Here is a 23,779-nt window from a genome sequence, read left to right as displayed (position 1 = left end):
TGGGCCCTGAGAGGAGGTTGTTTGTTTAAATGTCTAGAGAATAGACAGCACTTTTTTCTTGAGACTAACTAGTATTTACCATGTAAATTTCTTTATAAACCTCTGAAAAATGGAATATATATACATATATGTGTATGTATATGTGTGTGTGTGTGTGTGTATGTGTGTGTGTGTGTGTGTGTGTGTGTATGCATGGAAATCAGCTCTTAATGTTGACAAGCAATGCAGCCTTCTCTAGGGAGCTCTACTTAAAAACCTGTCAGCCAGTGGATAATTGATTGGCACTCTGAGAGCCAGCTCACCATTGTCTGATTGCCCTGGATGAGGAAGGCCAGATCAGATTCTGTGAAGATGCTTAGCTGGATTCAGAACCAAAAATCCTACAGTACATATGGCTATTCTGTCAGAATGAATGGCCGGCCTTATTTTATGAGCAAGTCAGTTAAAGTTTAAGAGGAGCTTAATTGCTGGTTCCCTGGAATGAAAAAGGAGGTTGTAACAATGATTTGGGACTGGGATTTTTGTAGATGAAGATAGCATCAGAGAGAGGAATAAAGATTTTAGCAAGTCGAAGTTTTGCTCTCTCTACAGTAAGAATAATGTAAGAAGTCGATGAGTTTCTCATCCCAATCTCCCTCCATGTTCTCTATCAATGATAATTACCTTTACAAAAACAGTTCTCTCTGTAAAAAGAGACTGTCTTTGCAGTCTGTTTGTTATTATCTTCATGAATGAACTCTTTGACTTTGACTTTACCACCTTCTTGGTACCACAAGGATAGCATTGCTGTATTTATTATAGATTCCGTTTCAGAATTTCGTCTTCTTATCTATTTCCTCTGCCATTTCTTAGTTCTACTTCTTAATGTATCTTGCATCTGAAAACCTTTGAAGCTTATGGAGTATGTCAGTTCTTTATCTTCTTAACTTTTTATTATCTCTGTGCACTCAAATTATCATTTTGTTAAAAAAAATAAGTGAAATACAGAACAAAAATATACTCTAATAAATTGACCAATTATTATATTACGTGCAACTCCAAATTCCTCCCCATTTAACACAGAATATCTGTTATTATCTATTGTACTTTAGTTTGGCAGGGTAAGTTGTCAATGATTTGTGCATGTTTTAAACCACATAATACAAATAGAATGTAAGGTGAAATTGTTAATCTTGCAGAAGTTGTAGAATTACCTGAAGTCGGGGAAGGTGATGGTGGAGAACTTGAATCACGTGGAAAGTAATTGATTAATGAACACCTGGCAGAGTTAATTTGGTAAAGATGATGACATGACAGATATGTTAAAAACAAAAATTAATTTGCACATCAGAGGATTTTCAGAGGCTACTGGGGAAACTGATGAAGTTCTCAAATACTACAAAAAATTGTCATCTTTTCATAATAGATGTTATATATCATGGTATCATATACTTTTGTCAGAAAATTTGCACTGAAGAAAACACTTGAGTCATTGTAATTCTAACAATTTGTTCTTGCTTGTCATTATGATTAAAAAAACTAGAAATAAGGTAATTTAGTTGCTTAATTTTTAATATTTTTAACGGAAAACTTACCTTTTTTCCCTCCACAATTTTAAAAAAACATTTATTTGCATTTATTTTATGCTTAATTATTCCTAGGCTATGAGTTTTTGTTTCTTCATTTTCTTTTGGGATATATTTTTCTTCTGTCCAATCTCCTCTTGGCTGAGAAACAACCTGTTCTTTTTCAGTAAGGATCATCTCAGTGTGGTATGGGGAGCTCACGTGTGGGTTAATCTGACTGTGGGTGCTGTAAGTCTGGCAGTGCACGTTGGGGGCTTTATCTGGATATGCTCAATGACCAGAGACTCTACATCTAAACCTTTAAGTTCAGCATTACTCTCTGCATTTTTAAACATGTACAGCAAAAATTCAGCATTCTTTTTTGACCATTGATCCTGTTTCCAGCCCCACTGTTTGGCCTGGGCACACCTATCAACTCTACCTTTATAACAATGGAATGGCATCCATTGTTTCTGTAAAGAGAAATCTTTCAGATACTTGGTGGCTTTCCCCATCAACATACCCTTGATGGCATATGCAATTTCATCAGTGTTCTTAAAGTGAACGTCAATATTTGAACCTCTTGATTTGCATGATGTTGGTGGGTTTTCTGGGTCAAGTGAATTGTGAACCATTTTCAGAGATCACCTCAGGCTGCTTACATGAAGAGCCTTTTTTTCTCTACAATTTATTCAGAAATATTAGTACATGTTTATGTCAGTCAGGCTATGTTGGTGGAACAAGAAACCATACTAGATATAATAAACAGAAGAGTTTACTATATAAAATTAATTTTTAAATGGGGAGTTTAGAAGATTTGAAAGATCTACTTCTAGACTGAAACCTTTCAAAGGAATCATATACAAGTAGTATACTAGGGAAGCTAAAGCCTTTGAGGTCACTGCTGGGAACTGGAGAGTGGATGTTGGAAGGTTGTTTCTGAGTAGCTTCAAGTTAGCAGATCTTGATTGCTAACAGAATAGTCAAGGCACACAGTACTATGGCCTCTATCTGTTTCCACTTTTTAAATGTCTGTATGACTGCATCTGATTGGGGGAACCTAGCTGCAAGGGAGTCTGTAAATGTAGTTTTGTTTTTGTTTGGTTTTTGCCACATCTATACACAGAAGGAACAGGAGCTGGAGCCTGGGAGACTCAATGCAAAGTAACTGCCAAATTGTCTCAAGTTGATTTCATTTATAAAGTCTTTTTTTGGTACTAGTTATCATGTATAACGGGTACTTTTTTACCTTTTTCCTGCTGGCTGTATAAATAATTAGAAAGGATAGAAATCCCAGGAAATCTTCCCAATAACTGGTACTATGACTTTGATGATTATTGGCTTTGAGTGCTGTGTTGCACGTGTAAAGATAGAGATATAAATCCAAGTAGGAAAGACGCGTTATAATTGCTATTGTGCTAGGTTGTTTTGGTTTCAGATCAATTTCTCCTCCTCCTTCTCTTCCTCTGTTTTCTTCATGTCCTTTAATTTTTATACTACTTTCGTTATATTCAAATCTACAATAAAAAAGACTTGGCCTAGGTAATAACATTTAAGAATTGAGTTGTGGAAAATTCTTCCAGAATTTACTTCTTGCATGCCTTTCCCAACTAATCTTTTTATATGAGCATTATATAGATGGGAAAATGAAAACCCTATTTATGTACCAAAATTACTGAAAAAACACTTATTAATGCGTAAATGTCACTTTTAAAGTTACGTTGGAAAAATGATAATGCCCTACAGTTTACTAATCAAAGGTAAGGAAGAAATACAAAGTATGACACTGTTTATTAGGACGAATTTGGGTGCTAGTTTTTTGGCTTCTGGCTTCTTCTGATGCTTAGTAGCATCAAAATGGGAGAGTGGAATGAAGTACAGTGGCCAAACAGAGTATTATAAATTGTGTCTTACAGTTGTTTCTGTTACCATGGACTATTTAGAAAATACATGGCATGATTTCCCAAACTACGCATTGTAGTGCTTCAATCCTTTGTGTAGACGTTGGTGAAAAATAGTGATTTAAGGTATTTATATATGTACACATATTTATATATACTTGTACATATTTATGTATATATTTACATATATAAATACCTATTTTTACCTATAAATAAAAAGTGCCTCTCAAAATTTTGCCTTACTATTTAAAGTGTGTCACATTCCTTTATTAGTTGAAAAATAAATTCATTGTCATTTCAGTTTCTTTCCACAGTAAGGGCTTCTTGGTTTGTTTCAGTTATAGGAAAATAAAATACCTTGTGTAAGGGCTGTGTCTCTGGTGACAAGTTCTCCTCACCTCCCAACAAGCATATAATTAATCTACAGCAAGTTAAATATTGTAGTTAAAAGATAGACTTTCCAAGGAAGAAGTAACAGGAGCTAAGGTTAAGACTATTAAATTTATACCTTTTCCAGCCCCCTGAAAAAAAACCTAAATCTGAAGATTTTTAACAAATATGCCCATAGCACCAAAAATGCTTCATTTATAGTAAATACCCATTTCTTGTCTATCTGCAGTTTTTCCACGCAAAGGGTTAGGTACTATGTTTCCCCGAAAATAACACCTACCCTGAAAATAAGCCCCAGTTAAGATTGTCAGCCAGGCGGATGCATTTAGCATTTTATGATGATATTCCAGAAGAAAATGACATGACTGTATTTGAATAAATGTAAATTGTTGTACATGAAAAAATAAGACATCCCCTGAAAATACACCTTAATGCGACTTTTGGAGCAAAAATTAATGTAAGACCCAGTCTTATTTTCGGAGCAATGTGGTATAAGACCTGGTCTTATTTTGGGGGAAACGTGGTATTTGTTTTGGATTTATTAAGAGTAAAGAAAAAGTTTATTTTTTATTTTGAGAAGACTTTTCTTGGATTTAGAGTTTAACCTTCAGCAAACAGGATCAGCACTTAGTTTTATACTTGATATAAGATTTATATTACCTCTTAATTATTCTTCCACAATATATAAAGGGCTGATCTGGAGTGTCAGCTTTAGGTGGCTCCTATGTGGAGAAGATAATAGATGCGTGTGTGCCTGTGAGTTATGGCTCTTTATAGTGGCTGCTATTGGGATCGTCTTTGAAAAGACCTGAGACACTCTGGAGAAATGGTTCTCAGCATGAGAACTCTCTCACACTCTCTACCTTTTGTTCCAGCCTTGAGTGAGCAAATCCAAGTCTTATCCGACATTGCAGGTTCACACAGCTGAAGTTAGCCCTCCCTTCTTTTCTACCTTCTACTATTCCTTTTTCCCTCCTTTTTCTTTGCCCATTTCTTCTTCTTCTATTTGCTTTTTACTCATCTGTTATTCATATTTAATTTACCCATAGGGCTTTCCCCTGTTTTCTCCGTATTCTTTTTTTTCATTAAACGATCTTGTATACGTGTATACCTAGGGAAAGGAGGACACTCTTTAGATATGAGGATGACTCCTATTTTGAGTTACCAGACATTTTTATAAATCATGGACAACCATAAGATACACTTTATAAAATGCCTTGGGTAAAATATTAAAATTATAGTCAACATGGTATAAGTGGTCTGACGTGTAGGAGATGTGTACTCTTGCCCATATGGAGGTCAAAAATATTTCACATAATCGTATTAGAGACTCTTTCAGCAATTACCTTTAAAACTTAGGATTTAAAATGTCTTTAGGGAACATTGTAATAGCAAATGTTACTAGGCAGGAAAGAGAGAAGCCTATCTTGGAGGATATCCTGAGTGAGAAAATACTCAGGATTTTCTTCCCTTTTAGGGGTCTACTTTTAGGGGTCTTCAGTGATATCATTTAAAGATTAGACAAACGAAGGCCTTAGGATTTTATGGTAACATTTGTAAACCACTTGGAAATCTGAGGGTAAAGAGATCTTTCTGGAAGCTATTATAATAAACAAAGCTACTTCGCTTAATTTTGTAAGTCTTTTTATATTTGGAGTGTTTCTTATGTTTTTTATATTTAACTATGTCTGTCTTTGTTGCCCTGCAGGAAGCTGTAGACATGAAGTCTGAGGGACAGGCAACTGTAATTCAGCAGCTGGAACAGACCATCGAGGATCTGAGGATCAAAATAGCTGAACTGGAGAAGCAGTACCCTGCCATGGATATGGAGGTGGCCAGCAGCCATCATGGGGTTCAGAATGGAGAGGCACCTTCAGAAGATGTCTGTCTTGAAGCTCTCAGGTTAGGAGAAAAGGATGTACGGCATCAAAGGATTTTAGAGGCAAAGTCAATCCAGACGTCCCCGATAGAAGAGGGCAGGACATTGACGCTGCCTTCTGTTAATGCACTGCCAGAGAGTATGGCTGAAAGTGGAAACTCAGCTGTGCCATCCTCTCCTTCCGGACCTCAGACAAAATTCTGTTCAGAGATTTCTTTGATTGTGTCTCCAAGGCAAATATCAGTACAGCTCGACGGGCATCAGTCGATTCAGCCTCCACCACCTCCATCACTTTCACGGTCTGATGGTCAAGGACAGGCCAGGTCACAGTCTTCCCATCCTTCTCTTCGTACTGAATTTGAAACCAGCCATGAACACTCTGTTTTATCCTCTTTTGACAACAGTCCTGACATCCCACCCCCACCACCTCTACCTTGCACAGAGCCTTCTAGCTCCATGCACGGCCTGGACTTGGTGGCTCCCTCACCTCCCCCTCTCCCTGGCATCACAGGGCCTGCTCTGCTCAGTACAGCAATCCCCCCACCGCCTACTCTGCCTGGTACAGAAATGCTCCCACCCCCTCCCCCGCCTCTTCCTGGTGAGGGAATACCTCCTCCCCCGCCTCTTCCCGGAGTGGGAATACCTCCTGCCCCACCTCTTCCTGGAGTGGGACTAGGAGTGGGAATACCTCCACCTCCTCCTCTTCCTGGAGTGGGAATACCTCCACCTCCTCCTCTTCCTGGAGTAGGAATACCTCCTCCCCCTCCTCTTCCTGGAGTGGGAATACCTCCTCCCCCTCCTCTTCCTGGAGTGGGAATACCTCCTCCCCCGCCTCTTCCTGGAGTGGGAATACCTCCTCCTCCTCCTCTTCCTGGAGTGGGAATACCTCCTCCTCCTCCTCTTCCTGGAGTGGGAATACCTCCTCCCCCACCTCTTCCTGGAGTGGAAATACCTCCACCTCCTCCTCTTCCCGGAGTTGGGATCCCGCCACCTCCTCCTTTGCCTGGAGTTGGGATCCCGCCACCTCCTCCTTTGCCTGGAGTTGGGATCCCCCCACCCCCTCCTTTGCCTGGAGTTGGGATCCCCCCACCTCCTCCTTTGCCAGGTATGGGTATTCCACCTGCTCCAGCTCCTCCTCCCTGTCCTGGAACAGGCATCACCTCACCCCCACCATCTGCTCTGCTTCCTGGATCTGGCCCTCCACTCCCCCCACAAGTTGGGAGTAGCACTTTACCAACACCACAAGGGTGTGGATTTCTTCCCCCTCCATTGCCAACTGGCTGGTTTGGATTAGGGATGAACCAGGACAAAGGGAGTAGGAAGCAGCCAATAGAGCCTTGTCGGCCAATGAAGCCTCTGTACTGGACGCGAATCCAACTACACAGTAAAAGGTAACATGAACGGGAGCTCCTCTTTGCAGTTTGTCAATAAGAGGGAAGCATTTTCATTTAAAACTCTTGGGAAAACTATCATTGAATGCATTTTTAAGTACTGCTGTAAAATTTGTCTGTAGATGTTTCAATCAATGTTTAGTGAAAAAATGTGTTATTTGAAAGTTTAGACTTTTCTCCAGGAATATCAAAAGGATTAAACAAATGACATATGTATCAATGTATAAGATGTACAGATATCTGGCTATATAGTTATTGATTAATCTTCTAAAGAAAGAGGGATATATTTTTCTTAGCATACATGCCCTATTGCCTATTGCAGAACCTTACTTTGACAAATAGCTTATAAATGTAAATCAGATTCTTACACAATCCAACTCTTGATGATGCTGTTTGCATCCATTTGAAGGCACAGCCTTGTTTTACTATTGTATTTTGTTTACAGCAGTCTTTCTCATCAGAAATGAGCTACACAAAAATATACATATCCACACCCTCTGTGGGAAACAATTTAGCTTTGAGAATTTCATGACACTTTCATAGAAGATGGGTGACTCAGTGTGAAGTCATAAAATCATAGTTGGCACTGATGTTTATAAAAGAACACTTCCCGCCAGGTACGCTGGTGACATATTACTTATCCATGCATAGTATGTAGCCTGTGTTCCCTGATCTCTGGGACAGTGCTATAATGCTTGGCTGCGGAACGTGCTGATGGGAGAAAAACCATGCACTTTAAACGTCACTGGCCTTCCTTGTTCTAACTTTTCATGATTCCTTGAATTTCATTTATGTGATGTGGCGTGTACTTAGAAATCGGATATTTACCAGGCTCATTCTTATTTCTTATATTATTTTTTTTTCTTTTCACTGAATCACATCAGGGGTAAATAATCTACATATTTTGACAACTTTTAGCTTTGAAGCTCTTTCTCTCTATAGTTGCCATGTCACTTATATATGCTAATACCTCATTTTAAACCATGCCCCATACAAATTTTAACCACGTATAGTATATGAAGTTTTTTGTTTGTTTTGTTGTTGTTTTTCCGTTTTCAAATGGATCTATGCTTTTTTAGGTGGTGTTACATAATTACTATAGTTATTGAGAACTCAAATAACATGCGAGAGTGATGAAAAGAGGTAGGGAGATGGAGGATGCTGCCATGGATCATAAAATTATTTCTTTTTCAACCCATGAATAATCTACAAACTTGATGAGTCAAGTTGAGATTGTGAGCTATCAAACACTTCCTGCCTTTATTGCCCATACTGAGAGGGTTTTTATACACTGACTCGATAACTGAGAATTCCTGGAAATGACTGTTTTTAGACAAAGGTTTCATTGTATATTGATGCTATGTTAACTTTCTCATCAAGTAGATAAAACAAATGGTGGTCGTCATGTAAAAGTTTTCTTTCCCCTTTTCCCTTCCTTCCCCCCTGTTGCCTCTTTTATTCTTTCTGGCAATGCTTCCTTCCTTCCTGACTTCTCATCCTTGTTTTCTCTTCTGCTTTTCTTTTCTTCCCTTCTTCCTTTATGTTTATGCTAGCCATGGTATTTGTAGTTTGGCTTTATGGCTCGTTCAATTGGTGTTTCGCTTACCTTTAGAGACTCCAGTGCTTCACTTATTTGGGAAAAAATTGAAGAGCCCTCCATAGATTGTCATGAATTTGAGGAACTATTTTCTAAAACTGCTGTGAAGGAGAGGAAGAAACCTATTTCTGACACCATCACAAAGACCAAGGCTAAACAAGTGAGTACTTAATGTGTTTTCTAAAATTGGACAGTGTTTATGGCATAAATGTGAACTTTCATGAGGAAAAAAAACTTTGAAATCGTTTTCTGGGCTGTGTAACTTCCACCGTCCTTAAGCGGCATTGGAGGTTACAATTTGAGAACTTGTGGTTAAGTGAGACTGTCCCAAACGGAACAACAAATAATCATTACCAAGTGATAATGTCCTGACTATTTTATTTGTAGCCTCATGAGCCATGTTTCCAAAATGTCAGCAATTACTTGTTTCCAGAATTAGTTGTCTAGAAATACACTGTCACTTGATGGAAATCTGTCTAAGAAGCACTGTTATGGATGGAAGAAAGAAAACTTGGCAAAGAAAACCAGGAAGTCCAGTCCTTAGTAACTGATAATATGCTTGGTATTCCATGGCATTATAACCAAAGCAGATGCTCTGTAGAACTCAGCGAAACAATCACATTGTACTTGACATATGAAAGATTCTGGGTCCAGTTCCAGCTTCTCCATTGTGTTGGATTTTTGATCCTGTGACACCTGAGTCATAAAAAAGAAAGAACAGTACATTTGGAGAAAAACATTCCCAAGCAGCATTTTTCAGCTGATCCATTTGATCATGAAATGACGCTGTGGTAAATTTCTCGAGTGTCATTCAGGGAAGTCTAGTAAAACCCTACAATAATGAGCCCCAGAGAGAAGATGTTACTATTGGTGCCCATCCTTTTACCTGAACTCGAGAGTGGCTACATTTCTTAACTTTTGCAGGGTCAGCGGAAAAGTACCTGGAGCAAGAGAATGGCAAGCAACTCAGTCTTTTAGGGTCAGGGAAAGAGAAAGAAAAGAGGCGCTGGTTTCCCAGTGTTTTCCTGGCCTAGTCTCCCTAGATGAGTGGTACCTGATAGGGTGATTCATTAAATTTTTGCCTCTGACTTGGAACTTGTAGCTAGAGTTGTATGACCCAGAGTTGTTCCCATTGATAATTATTTCAGAGCAGACAACGCTCACCAGATGGACACTGTCAAATCCAGCCAGGAAGGGATGGATCTGAATGGGACAGCTAGACCCCTGGAACCTGTAGCTAAGTGGGTGGGCACGCTCACCCCAGGCATTTCTATTAATGCAAATCCAAACATGATGCAGTTGACTTCTTCTGAACCATTTATTGCATTACAGCTAATTGCTGGTGACCTTAGGTCAGTGACAATGGTAATTAGATAGCACCTGGCACATTGTAAGCACGCAATAAATATTTGTTGAACAAATATACCAGCTGACTGAGGGAGGAGGCCTTTATACATATCAGTGACTATGCCTAGTCATAATTAAAAACCAGAAATCATTCATCTCCTAATAATCAGTTTGGCCAAGGTGGCAGTGTTAATGGGAATGAAGGTAAATAGAAAAAACACATTTTCTATTTACCTGCAGAGGTAAATATTTAAAAACTCTTTTCCATGGTATATTTCCATATAGCACCCTTGGGCTGATTCATTATATCTTTTCTCATGGATTGTATCAGAGATGGAAAAGCTGTCTAGGGAAAGAATATTGGGTGGAGAGTACAGACATTGAGGAGAGTGAGGCAACCAGGATTGTCACTTGATGCATGGGCACGTGGCACAGGATGTCTTTTGTACAGGAACGAAATATTCAGAAAAGCAAACTATGCCCTTTGCACCTCCCATCACCACTTTCTTCTGTGAAGTGAACACAGATGATGAAGATGCCTCGTATGTTGCTTGAGACTCTAGGATTTCATGATTTATTTGACATAGTATTACGTTTTTAGCTTACTGAAATAAGATTTATGTCTAACTCATCAAAATTTCAAATTCAACTCGTTGGCATGAGATGGCCTCTTTGCGTGTGAACAGTGCACCGGTATTAAACATCAGCTACACACAATCACCTCCGTCATGAAGACATTTCATAAACTGTGGATCAGAAACTTTGCCAGTGTCTGAATTTGCAGTTATTGATAATGATGCAGCTGATTACCTTCAGCTTCAAACAGGGTTTATGGAACAGTCTCCGCCATGACTCCTGCTGAGCTTGTTCAGCATCTTCTTGGCTTGGTTGTTGCTGCTGAGCTCTGCCTCTCAGGTCTGTTTTTGGAGGGATGTTTTTTCCTGTATGTTGAAGAGAGCAAAATCTGCTGCAAAGTGATAGATGGCTGAAGAAATCTAGTTTTATTTAACTTCGTTGTATTTGGAAGAAAAATCTATTCATTCCATCTACTTTGAGATATTTAAAATTTTGTTTAAGGAAAATGTATTTTCAGGACACATGCAAATCATTCCCCTTTTTATGGGAAATGCATACTGATTGTATGTGCAGACATTTTGGTACCTCATGATTCATTTCCAGTGAAATTAATAGCCTTCAATGCTGTGGCATATGTTTATGGAGGTATTTTAAGCAATTCTTATATACAATGGAAGCTAGAAGTTCTGTTTTTCTTTAAATATCTAAAAATAGCCAAATAATTTTTCTGTGATCTGTCTTCTTCTTGAAAGTAATACTGTGGTCAAATGCACTGGTATTTAATGAGGTGCCTGTGCTGTTTTTACTCTTTCGGAAAAGACATTTTTCACTGTGGTAATAGAAGATTCCTAGCTGCGCACATTGCTGTTTGGCATAAAGAGAAAGAGGAATATACTGTGGACACCTAGACTAGTACTGTTGAAAAATACCTTGTATTTCTAAATATTTTTTCCTCCAAGGAATCTATCGCAAAGCATTTTTTTTTTTCCATAGAATACATATGTAAGTTCCGTGATGACTCCTCAGTTTATCCTTTTCTTACTTTGAGTTAAAATTAGCTGAGAAGGTATATGGGAGTTTATCAGAGTCTAATTTGATATAGTTCTGTTTAACCAAATGAGTGTGACACATCTATCAGAATTAAATGTTAACCCGCTAACTTAACACAAGGATGACACCATCTCTTACAGAAGCAAGAGGAAAAGAGAAAAACCAGTCTCCTATGAGGTCCACGTTCAAACATCGACATACATACAAACGTGCCCATTTTTCAGGCATGATCTAGAGATAGTAAACATTTAGTCCAATCTCTTCTGTATTGCCAGGGTAATTCAGCAATTATTAACATTGATTAATAAAAAGCTCCTGTCACTCAGGATCTTTTGTGTTCAAATAAGACTAAGGTTAACCCCAGCAGTAGTGACAGCAACAGCAATACTAGTAATAATAGTGGTAATTACGATGACAACAATAGTAACTATGGAAACCACAAGGCATATTATGCTTTCTCATCTGCCACTCATTCTTTTTAGCGCTCTGTGTACATTAACTGATTTAATCCGCATAATCCTATGAGGTACACACCACGCTCCCTAGTGTGTGGTACAGAAAACTGAGGTGTAGAGGGGTTAAATAATGCTCACAGACCAGTAAGGGGCAGAGCTGGGGTTGAAACTCCAGCCATTTGGCTCCAGAGTCTGTGCTTTTAATGATTAAGTCATAGGTATGGATGTGAAATATTTTATACGAGTATCAGTATAGTATTATATTTATATGGAGACTAGAATAGACATATTTTTGCACTTTTTAATTTTTAATATGTATTCATTTTACTTTATTCGTTTTTAAGTATAGTTGTCATAAAATATATAGTATTTTCAGATGTCCTGTGTGGTGATTTGACATTTATATACCTGCTGTGCCCACCACATTAAATCTAGTAATTACCTGTCACCATGCAAAGTTATCACACAGTTATTGTCTATACACCTCTTCACCTTTTTCAGCCATCCCCTCAACCCCTTCACTCTGGGGCCATCAATTTGGTCTCTGTTTCTATGAGTCTATTTATTTTTTGTTCATGCGTTCTGTTCTTTAGATTCCACATAGAAGTGAAGTCATGTGGTAGTTTTCTGTCTCTGTCTGACTTATCTCACTTAGCGTAATACCCTCTAAGTCCATGGCAAGTTTCACTTTATTGATGAATAATATTCCATTATATACATATATACCACATCTTCTTTATCCATTCATCTATGGATAGACACCAAGGTTGCTTCCATATCTTGGGTATTGTAAATAATGCCACAATGAGCATATGGGTGCATATATCTTTTTGAATTAGAGTTTTTGTTTTCTTTGGATAAATACTGAGAAGTGAAATCGCTGGGTCACATGGTAGTTCTATTTTTAGTTTTCTGAGGAATCTCCGTAGTGTTTTCCACAGTGGCCACACCAATTTACACCCCTGCCAACAGTGCAGGAGGGTTCCCTTTTCTCCACATCCTCGCCAACACTTGTTATTTGCTGACTTTTTGATAATAGCTGTTTTAACAGGTGTGAGTGAGGTTGTATATAATTGTGGTTTTGATTTGCATTTCATGATGATTAGTGATATTGAGCATCTTTTCATATGTCTGTTAGCTGTCTGTATGTCTTTAGAGAAATCCTTTTTTATATTTTCTGCTCATTTGAATGGATTTTTGATTGTTTTCGTTATTGAGTTGTATGAATTCCTTCTATATTTTTGATATTAACTCCTTATCGAATATGTCATCTGCAAATATATTCTCCCATTCCATAGGTTGTGGTTTTGTTTTGTTGATGGTTTCCTTTGCTGTGCAGAAGCATTTTAGTTTGTGTAGTCCCATGAATTTATTTTTGTTTTTGTTTCCCTTGCTCGAGGATACATATCCAAAAAGATATTACTAAGACTGATGGCAAAAAGTTTATTACTTCTGTTTTCTTCTGGGAGTTGTATGGTTTCAGGTCTTACATTTGAGTCTTTAATCCATTTTGAGGTTTTTTTATACTGTGTTTCCCAAAAAATAAGACCTAGCTGGACAATCAGCTGTAATTGTCTTTTGGAGCAAAAATTAATATAAGACCTGGTATTATATTATTATATTATATTATATTATATTATATTATATTATATTATATTATATTATAATAGACCCATATTTATGTTATAGTAAACTAAGACCAGGTCTTATATTAATTTTTGCTCCAAAAGACACATTAGAGCTGATTGTCCAGCTAGGTCTTATTTTCGGGGAAACACGGTATATGGAGTAAGAGTGGTCCACTTTCAGTTTTTGTCACGTATCTGTCCTTTGTTCCCAACAACACTTGCTGAGGAGACTGTCGTTTCTCCATTGTACATAATTGCCTGCTTTGTTGTAGATTAATTGACCATATATGTAAGGGTTTATTTTGGGCTCTCTATTGTGTTCTATTGTTCTGTTTGTATGCTTTTGTGCCATACCATACTGTTTTGATTATTATAGTATTGTCATATAGTTTGAAATCCAGGAATGTGATACCTCCAACTTTGTATCATAAGATGGCTTTGGCTATTAAGTGTCGTTTGTCGTTCAATATAAAGTTTAGGATTATTTATTTTTGGTCTTGGAAAAATCCACCAGCCCTTATTGATTTTTCTTTTTTGTCTTACTCTTTATTTTGTTTATTGCTGTTCTGTTATTATATCCTTCCTTTTACTTTGTATTTTGTTTTTTTCTGTTCAGCTAGACTTCAGGCAATTTTCAATGATGGTTGTTCTGTAGATCAATTGTAATTTTGATGTGGTTCTCAGAGGAGGCAAACACAGCATTTACCTACTCTGCTATCTTGACTGGTTATCTTAAAGTAATTATTGATAGGTATGTATCATTATATTAATTGTTTTGAGGTTGTTTCGTTGGTTCTGTCCTCCTTTCTTCTTCTCTTAATTTCTTTCCTTTTGGTTTGCTGATTTAATTTAGCATTTTGTTTGGCTCCCATTCTGTTTATTTTGGTGTGTTTTTTTATGTTTTTTGGTTTGTGGTTACCATGAGGGTCATATATATCCATCTATTTATATAGTAGCCTAATTTAAGCTGGTAGCGTTTAAATTCAAACACATTGTAAAAATACTACATTTTCACTTTCTCCTCTACACTGTGTTTGATGCTATATTTTATGTTTTTTGTTTTGTGTATCTTCTGCTATTGTAGTTGTAGTTATTTTTCTTCTTTTGTTTTTTAACCTTTATATGAGGTTTTTAAGTGGCTGATTCACTGTGTTAATTTTGTATTTGCCTTTAACTGTGAGATTTTTGTTTCTCCTGGATATTATTATTTCTGGTTATGGCCTTTTTGTTTCTGTATAGGAAAGGCCCTTTAACATTTCTTGTAAAGCTGGTTTCGTGGTGATGAACTCCTTCAGTTTTTGCTTGTCTAGGAAACTATCTGTCCTTCAATTCTGAATGACGACTTTGTTGGATATACTATTCTAGGTTGTAGGTTCCTTTTTACAGTATTTTAAATATTTCCTGCCACTCCCTTCTGGCCTGTGAAGTTGCCGCTGAGAAATCAGCTGTTTGCCTACTTGTGTTTCCTTGTATGTGATTTGTTGTTTTCCTCTTATGTCGTCAAGATTGTCTCTTTATCCTTAACTTTTGCCATTTTAGTTAAAATGTGTCTTGGTGGGGGCCTCTTTGGATTCATCTTGTTTGGAACTCTCTGTGCTTTCTGTATCTCAATGTGCGTTTCCTTCCCCTGAACGTTTTCAGCTATTATTTCTTCAAATATACTTTCTGTTTTTTTCTCTCTCTCTTCTCCTTCTGGGATCCCAATAATGAGAATATTATTCCTCTTGTTGCTGTCCCATAGGTCCCTTATACTAACCTTTTAAATTATTTTTTTCATTTTGCTCTTCTGGTTTATGATTGCCAGTATTTTTTTTTTTCATGGTTACTAATCTCTTCTGTATTAACCAGTCTGGTGTTGATTCTTTCTAGTGTATTTTTCATTTCAATTATTGTACTTATTTCTGATTGGTTTTATGTTTATGATTATGTTTTCTAACTCTATTTTGAAATGCTCTTTGTGTTCCTCTCTTCTACTCTTATGGTTTTTCAGCGTCCTTATGATTTTGTCTTTGAATTCTTTATCAGGCAAATTAACTTATCTCCATTTCATTAGATTTGTCTTTCTGCTTTGCTTTTTTTTTTTCCCCTTGTTCTCATTTGGAGCATATTCTTCTGTTTTTCATTTAAGGCCTATTTTGTCTCCTCAGTTTATTTGGCTTTTTATGTTTGCTCCTATGAATTAAATGAAATAGCTCTCCTGATCTTGAAAAAGTGCCCTGTGTAGACTGTGCTTGGAGTTTTGGCAGGCTGGAGCCAGGATGGGCATGACTGGTACCTGTGGTGCCCCCTTGCTAGAAGGGGCTGGTGCGGGGCCGGAAGCCTGTTGTGCATGTGTGTGGTCATTACCAGTTGTTCTGGCTGTCCAGAAAATCAATCCTTCTTAAAAAGAATTTGAATTTGTATTGATTTACATATATGCTCAATATTTAAATAACTATAGTTATACGTATGAAATTGTATGTGGAGATACTTTTAAGGTTTTTTTTTTCCCCATATTCTTACAGATTTTGGCAAGTACATAAACTATGATGCCACCAAACGTGACATTTTCCCAGTTAAATAAAACGTTATCTGCATGACGTGTGCTTTAGACACATGAGCTTCTGTGAGCAATAAAAATGAGGGCCATTTGCTTGCATGGCTTATAAATAGTGGTTGGAGGCACACAGCCACTGTGGTTAAACGTCACCAAATATCAAGTGATGATACTTTTGATTCAGCCCTGACAGAAAAAGAAACCATCTTTTAAAATACGCCTTAAGTACATACTGTCTAGTCATGCTTAAAAGGTCTATATAGGAACCTGCTATCCACAGTGTAAATTTGCACACAGAAGTTAACAAGATAGAATAAGAAGAAAGTATGTTGCTTTTTAAATACACAACCGGCATTTGTATAACTAATTAGTGCAACATAAACGAATCTCTTCATGAGTTGTTTCTCCTCTATTTATCATAATAAATGCTTTACCCACAGAATGGGGGAGAAAAATGATTCATGGTAGTTAAATATTTATTGGGCTTCAGCCCCTGGAAGTATCATTAGAAAAATAGATATTTAAATCTGCTACTTATTATATGGTGAGGTTATAAAAGGAATTCTTAGAATTCCCATTTCGTACAGATGTAATTGTTACAGAGTTAAGACATTGGAATCCTGTTACATTTTTCCATTGTGCTTGCTTAACTTAACCTTTTAAAAAGGCTCTTTTTGTCTGTTATGTGAAAATTCCTAATAACGGAAAAAGAAGCATTCATTATTCAAATGTTCCTATAGGGGAGTGTATAATGTGATGCCTCTAAATGCATAAAATAGTAATTGCCATTAAAAGGATTCTTCCTACTGTGTGGGGGCATTGGGAAAATATATGTGCTATGCATCAAATATTGTTTGCTGCTGTAATACTGATTGGTCTGAAAGGAAAGGGGTATTTTACTTGTGAATCTACTCTACCTTTATTTATGGCAAATATTTATTTTAAAATTAAAAATCTTTTATCATAATCAATGGATATATCAGTGTTGATGGGGTTATATCCTGAATTATAAGTAGTAGAAGTCTAGTTTTTTGTACTGGTGTTACTTTTTCCTGCTGTAGCTGGCAAGGGTGAGTTTTTGTTGATTTGGACAGTTATATTTGTCTTTTAGACTGAAGACAAAGTAATGTCTGAAACACCAAATATCTTATAATAAGACAATTTAGATTTGTTTTGTGCATACATAATAAACATTTGGTACTTTGTAACTTTTAATATAACATCTGTTTTTAATAGAATACTTGTATATTCCTATTGCAAGCCTTAAAAATGTATTTACATAGAAAACCACATCAGAATACAAAGCTATAATTAGACAAGCATAGGTTTTGTAGAATCTGGATTTATTTTAGATATTAAAAGATTTATTATTTTTGAATATGCTTTTCCTATAACTATTTGTAGAACATACCCAATCAATTCAAATAATGAAACAATAATAGCCTCTATTTTTAAATTTTCTTTCAGCCAAAAAATTGTTTTTATACTTCTAAGTAAATGGCTAAAAAAACCCAACCCTAATTGTTTAATAAAAAGGAAATATAATTAGGTTAACGATCCTTGACCTTGCTAGATTATATTAAGAAAATTATATTTGATTAATGGCACATTGCAATTGCACAAAAATTAATCATAATGTTGAAGGTTAATTCTTTTGGACTTCATATTAATATGGTGATATTAAGATTATGTTTGACTGCATATATAAGAAAGGGGGATTGATTTTTAATGACTCTGATGTTCTGTTTATCAAGATCCACAGGCATTTGAAGAAAGGGTTGTTTGGGAAGTTCATTTAAGATTTATTACCTTATTGTGATTATCTATGAAAATTAAAACTCTTCCTTGCAAAAGTAAGGAATGTTTTTTGGTCATTTATAGAATCTAAACTCTATTTGGATCAGAGGGTGGGAGAATGTTTTCTCAATGCTGCTAATATGGAGTGGACTAGCTACTCCAGAGAACCCTGGAAAACTAAAGAGAAGGGAGGGAGCACCAATTACTTTCAGGGTTACACTCCTCTCTGGATCTGATGAGAACAGGGTTTATCCATTTCAGCAGAGAGTACAGCAGGAAAAAAAGAAGAAGAAGGAAGAGGAAGAGGAAGAAGAGGAAGAGGTGGAGGAGGAGGGGGAAGAGGAAGAGGAAGAAGAAGAGGAAGAGGAAGAAGAAGAGGAAGAGGAAGAAGAGGAAGAAGAAGAAGAAGCTGTACCAGGTTGAGCACAGAGGTTCTCTAAAGGGCTAATTTATTACAGAACACCCTACAAGAGGCAGTATTAATGGATTCTGTCACAGTCAGTGCTGTGGGTCATCACGAGTTGAATAGAGCATGTTGGCGGGACTTCGGTGAGGCTGTGTGGAGGAGACGAGACTTAAAGTTGGCCTTGTAGGATTTATTTTGTTCAGATATATAGGGAGGATTAAGTGAGGAATTTTGAAAATAACACCATGAGCCAAGATGGTGTCTTATTTAAAACCATACAAGTAGACACAAGTCCCCTTGTGTCTTATTTAAAACCATACAAGTAGTTAATCAGTCAGTATTGGAGCGGGCTTCTCCAGCATGCAGGAAGCTCCTATCTGAGAGTTTCAGGAATCTGAATGTAGACTGTCGATATTCATTTCCCTGAGCTGAATATGTCTCCTTATCATTCTCCTAGCAAAAGTTTTCAGTTTTGTCGTACCAGACATAAGGGCAATAATTGAATTTAGATAAATGAGACTTGAGGTTGATTTTGATAACCTGGTACTATATAGTGACATGTTCGTTTCTTTACCATGGACAGCAACAGGATTTTTGACTCTTCCCAAGCAAAGGCGAATTTTATTCCTTATTGGACTTATATGGATATAATTATGATTAGCTCCTACTTTTTGCTTATGGGAAATGATGCTGGTGACACTAGTCTGATTGTTCACATTATACCTCACTGTGACCTAAACTGGAAAAAAATGGTTTCAATTATTTGAGGACACAAATTTAACCTTTAGAAGAAAAATTAATGTTCTTATTTATGTCCCTAGTTTTCTGTTTTATTTCAAATGTTTTAAATTTAAACCGAAGTATAAATTTATGTTTCTTTTTCAAAGCCATGTTCATAATGGAAGTTTACTCATATTTCTGATGATTTTTTTGATAAATGTTAAAATGTGAATTTTTAAAATTACTAAATTTGTAACTTGAAATTCTCTCTGAAGTATTACTTGAAAAGTTGATTGGAAGTGGGCCTTCTAGATTGGAGGTGGAGGTAGCCTGGCTTCCCAGCAAAACCACAATTTAACTGGTGACAGTTATAAAAAAATACTTTATCTGAAGTCTCTGGAAATTGTCCTAAAGCCATACAGGAAATGGAGAAACACTTATTCAGGAAAAACTACTAAAACTCTTAAAGAACAGTGTGGCCTTTGAGCCAGGTCCCGCTCCATTACCAACACCCCAACTCAGTGTTATGGTAGCTTTGCCCCACGCATGTGCGGTCAAGAAGTCAGGGAGCTCTCTCCCTGCAGCTCTATCTATGGCTATAGTTTTATTTTAGAAGAGGTAGAATGCTGGCGTTTTTAGTTTCCCCAGTCCCTATTGCATAAGCTCTGTTCCATAGATAACCCAGGAAGGAGACATCTGAGAAGAGCCCTCCAGGGATCAGTCAACTTTGGAAGCCAGGAAGACTGTGTACATTGCACATTGAACCAACTCAGGAGCAAGCAGAGCAAGACATGGGACATGATGAAAGTGTTCCCCAAACCTCATATAGACTCATCAAAAAAGAGTGGAAGTTGAAGGCACAAGAGCCTTAAACATACTTTTGTCCAAACATTGACTAAACAATTATCTACTTTGACCCAGGGGCAACTCCTAAGCCAGGCTTAAAAATAATGTCAGTCATTCCTGGCAGTGTGGAAGCTGTGCATGCCAAGGCTGCACCCTCTTGGGAGCAATTAGAGAAAATCCAAGTTCCTAGTTCTTGACTGATTGTGGGAAAAAATTCTGTAAACTCCCTCAAAGGCATGTCCCCCACCTCACACACAAAATGACTAAGGGTAAAGTTTTAGTGGCTAAGGGACTGAAGCAAGGTATTTGACCAATAAAGGGCTCATTTCCACCCAGAGGTGACTCCTGAGTAGTGAAGCTCAGAGATAAAAGCATGGTGAAAGAATGTGTGCAGGAACATCAGATTGCACACTGCAGCAGTCATTGACTTCACTGAACTAGTCTAGCTGTCACTAAACAAATAAGCAAACAAGAAAAAACAAGCTCTGAGGTCGGGAAGGGGAAATTGTATCCAGAGTTGCTACAATATATTTTCTGAAATACCCAGTTTTCAACAACCATAAATAAGAGACATAAAAGAAAAATGTGTGACTCATATACAGGAAAGCAAACACAAAGATTATTCTAAGGGTCTCAGATGTACTTACTGACATATACTTAGATATCTAAATATCACCAAAGAGTTAAAGAAAACTATTTCTAAGAAATAAAGGAAGGTCTGATGACAACGTGTCATCAAATCGAGAAGATCAATAAAAAGAAAATTATTTTAAAATCCTGGAGTTGAAAATTACAGAACCAAAATGAAAACGAAATCACTAGGCGTTTTCTTGTTTGTTTGTTTTTTTTTTTGACAATTGATTTGTGGTGGCCGAAAAAAGAATCAGCAAACTTGAAGATATTAAATCAATAGAGACTGTATAATAGAGAGAAAAAATTTTAAAAAGTCAGAAATTCATAAATATATGACATACCATCAAGTGACCAATACGCATGTAATGTGAGTATCAGAAGGTAAAGAGAGACAAAAAAGGTACAGAAATATATTTAAAGGTATAATGGCTGGAAATTCCCCTGATTTGATGAAAAACATTAATATGCTTATCTAAATTCAGTGAATGTCAAGTAGATAAACAGAAGAGATCCACAGCTGGTTGGTTACCTCTTAGTCAAAATGTTGAAAGACAACAATAAAGAAAAAAAACCTTGAAAGTAGTAAAAGAAAAACAACTCATCACATCTAAGGAAACTACAGTAATATTAATAGCAGACTTAGAATTAACAGAGACTAGAAGGCATATTCAAATGTTGAAAGTGAAAGTGACCAACATCTTATATGTAGCAAAACAACTTTTCATAAATGAAAGTAAAAGACATTCTCAGATAAACAAAAACAGAAAATTTGTTGGTAAGAGACATGGCTTCAAGAAATACTAAAGGAAGTTCTTCAAGCTGAAAGTGAATGATATCAGACAATAATGTGAAATCACATAAACACAAAAAAGAATACTGATAAACAATTTTATCTACACAAAAGATAATATACCTTCTTTATTCTTTTTAGTGACTTTAAAAACAATTACGTAAAACAATGTGTACAGTATTCAGCCTATTATATACAGAAATGCAATATATTTGAGAATGACAGAACAAAGGAGACTGGTAGAAACAGCTGTATTAGAGTAAGGGAATTATACAGTATGGTATTTCATATCTGTAGGAGGAAATGAGAACAAGAAAGGGTAAATAAGAAGGTTAACATAACAAACTATATAAATATGTATTTTTTCTCTTCTGTCAACTTTTTTGAAAGATGTAAAGTTATATAATTTAATAATTATAACTGTTTGTACCATGTATAAATGGCATGCACATAGTATGTATAACAGTAATAGCACAAAAAGGTGGGAAATCAGTGGATCTATAGAGGATTAAGGTTTCTATATTTCTGGAATTAAGTCAGTATAAATCCAAAGTAGATTTAGACAAATTAAGGTATGTTGTAAGCCATAGAACAACTACAAAGAAAACTCAAATATGAAATAAAATAAAAAGTAATTAAATATCCACTTAATTCATTTAACATCCATTCAGTACAAAAGGAGACAATAAAGAAAGAATAGGGCAACAAAAAAGACATGACATACTGAAAACAAAATGAAAAATAGCACATGTAAATTCAACCGTCTCAATAATAACACTAAATATAAATGGATTAAATTTATTTCAATAAATGAATTTCACTAAATTCATTCAAAAGGCAAACATTGTCAAATTGGATTAAAAAAATCTAAGTATATGTTACAATAGATGCACTTTAGCTTCAAAGATATAAATAGGTTGAAAATAAAAAGATAGAACACCTTAAACAACCATAAATTAGATGGAGGAGCTATATAGACATCAGACAAAATAGATTTAAAAACTGTTACTAAAGAGAAATATACCATAATAATAAGAGAGTCAATCTAGCAGGTAGATATAACAATTATAAACATATATTCACCTAACACGTATCCCAAAGTTCATGAAGGAAAAACTGACAGAATTAAAGGGAGAAATCAATAATATTTGGACACTTCAATGCCAATTTTCCAAAATGGATACAACAGTTAATCAGAAGATCAGCAAGGAAATAGAAGACTTGAACAACAGTATAAACAATCTCGATCTAATAGGCATCCATGGAACACTGCACCCAATAGCAGCAGAATATGTATAGTTCTCAAGCATGCATAGAGTATTCTCTAGGATGGACCATATGCTAGGCCACAAAACAAGCCTTAATAAATTTGAGGAGATGGAGACCTTAATGAATTTAAAACTGTTGAAAAACCAAGTATGTCTTCTGATCATAATGGAGTTAAATTAAAAATCAATAACAGAGAAATGTGTGGACTTTGCAGGTATGTATACATTAAATAGCACATTCCTAAATAACAGTAGCTCACAGAAAAAAATCACAAGAAAAATTAAAAAATACTTTGAAATGCATGTAAATGAAATCAACATTCTTCACCTTATGGTATACAATTAAATCAGTGCTCAGAAATTTATAGCTGTCAATACCTATATTAAAAATGTTTTGAATTTAGAAATCAATAATCTCCCACCATAACAACTAAAAAGAAGAGCAAACTAAACCCAAAGCAAGTAGAAAGAAGGAAGTAGTAAATGCTATAGTGGATATAAATGAAATAGAGTGTAGAAAAGCAATAGAGAAAAATCAATGAAACCAAAAGTTGGTTCTCTCAGAAGATTAGCAAACTGACAAACCTTTAGACAGACTGACCAAGAAAACAAAAGGAAGATTTAAATTACTAAAATCAGGAATGGAAGAAGGGACATCATTACTGACCTTATAGAAATGAAAAAGGATAAAGGGAATACAATGTGTTGCATGGCAACACATTGGATGACTTAGATGAAATGGACAGATTCTTAGAAAAACTAACTCAAAAGAGATAGAATGCATAGAAGAAAACATAGGTACTAAACTTATGGTCCTTGGGTTCAAAGAGCATTTTATGAATTTGACTCCAAAGACAAGGGAAGTCAAAGCTAAAATAAACGAATGGGACTATATGAAACTTAAAAGCTTCTGCACAGCGAAAGAAACCATCGACAAAATAAAGAGGCAACCAACTGAATGGGAGAAGATTTTTGCAAACAGTGCCTCCAATAAGGGGCTAATATCCAAAATATACAAGGAACTC

General features: G+C 36.2%; 1 protein-coding gene across 1 annotated transcript in view; it reads left to right on the top strand.

The window, feature by feature from the left end:
• FMN2 (formin 2) overlaps positions 1 to 23,779 on the top strand; it is a 331,660-nt gene that overhangs the window by 108,325 nt on the left and 199,556 nt on the right. The window contains exons 5-6 of the mRNA XM_033099694.1: positions 5,544 to 7,105; positions 8,718 to 8,862. Of these exons, the coding sequence (XP_032955585.1) occupies positions 5,544 to 7,105; positions 8,718 to 8,862 (1,707 nt within the window). The remainder of the gene's footprint in view (positions 1 to 5,543; positions 7,106 to 8,717; positions 8,863 to 23,779) is intronic.

Source organism: Rhinolophus ferrumequinum, chromosome 27 (assembly GCF_004115265.2).
Source record: "Rhinolophus ferrumequinum isolate MPI-CBG mRhiFer1 chromosome 27, mRhiFer1_v1.p, whole genome shotgun sequence".
NCBI lineage: Eukaryota > Metazoa > Chordata > Mammalia > Chiroptera > Rhinolophidae > Rhinolophus > Rhinolophus ferrumequinum.
This window is presented reverse-complemented; position numbering and strand designations above follow the sequence as displayed.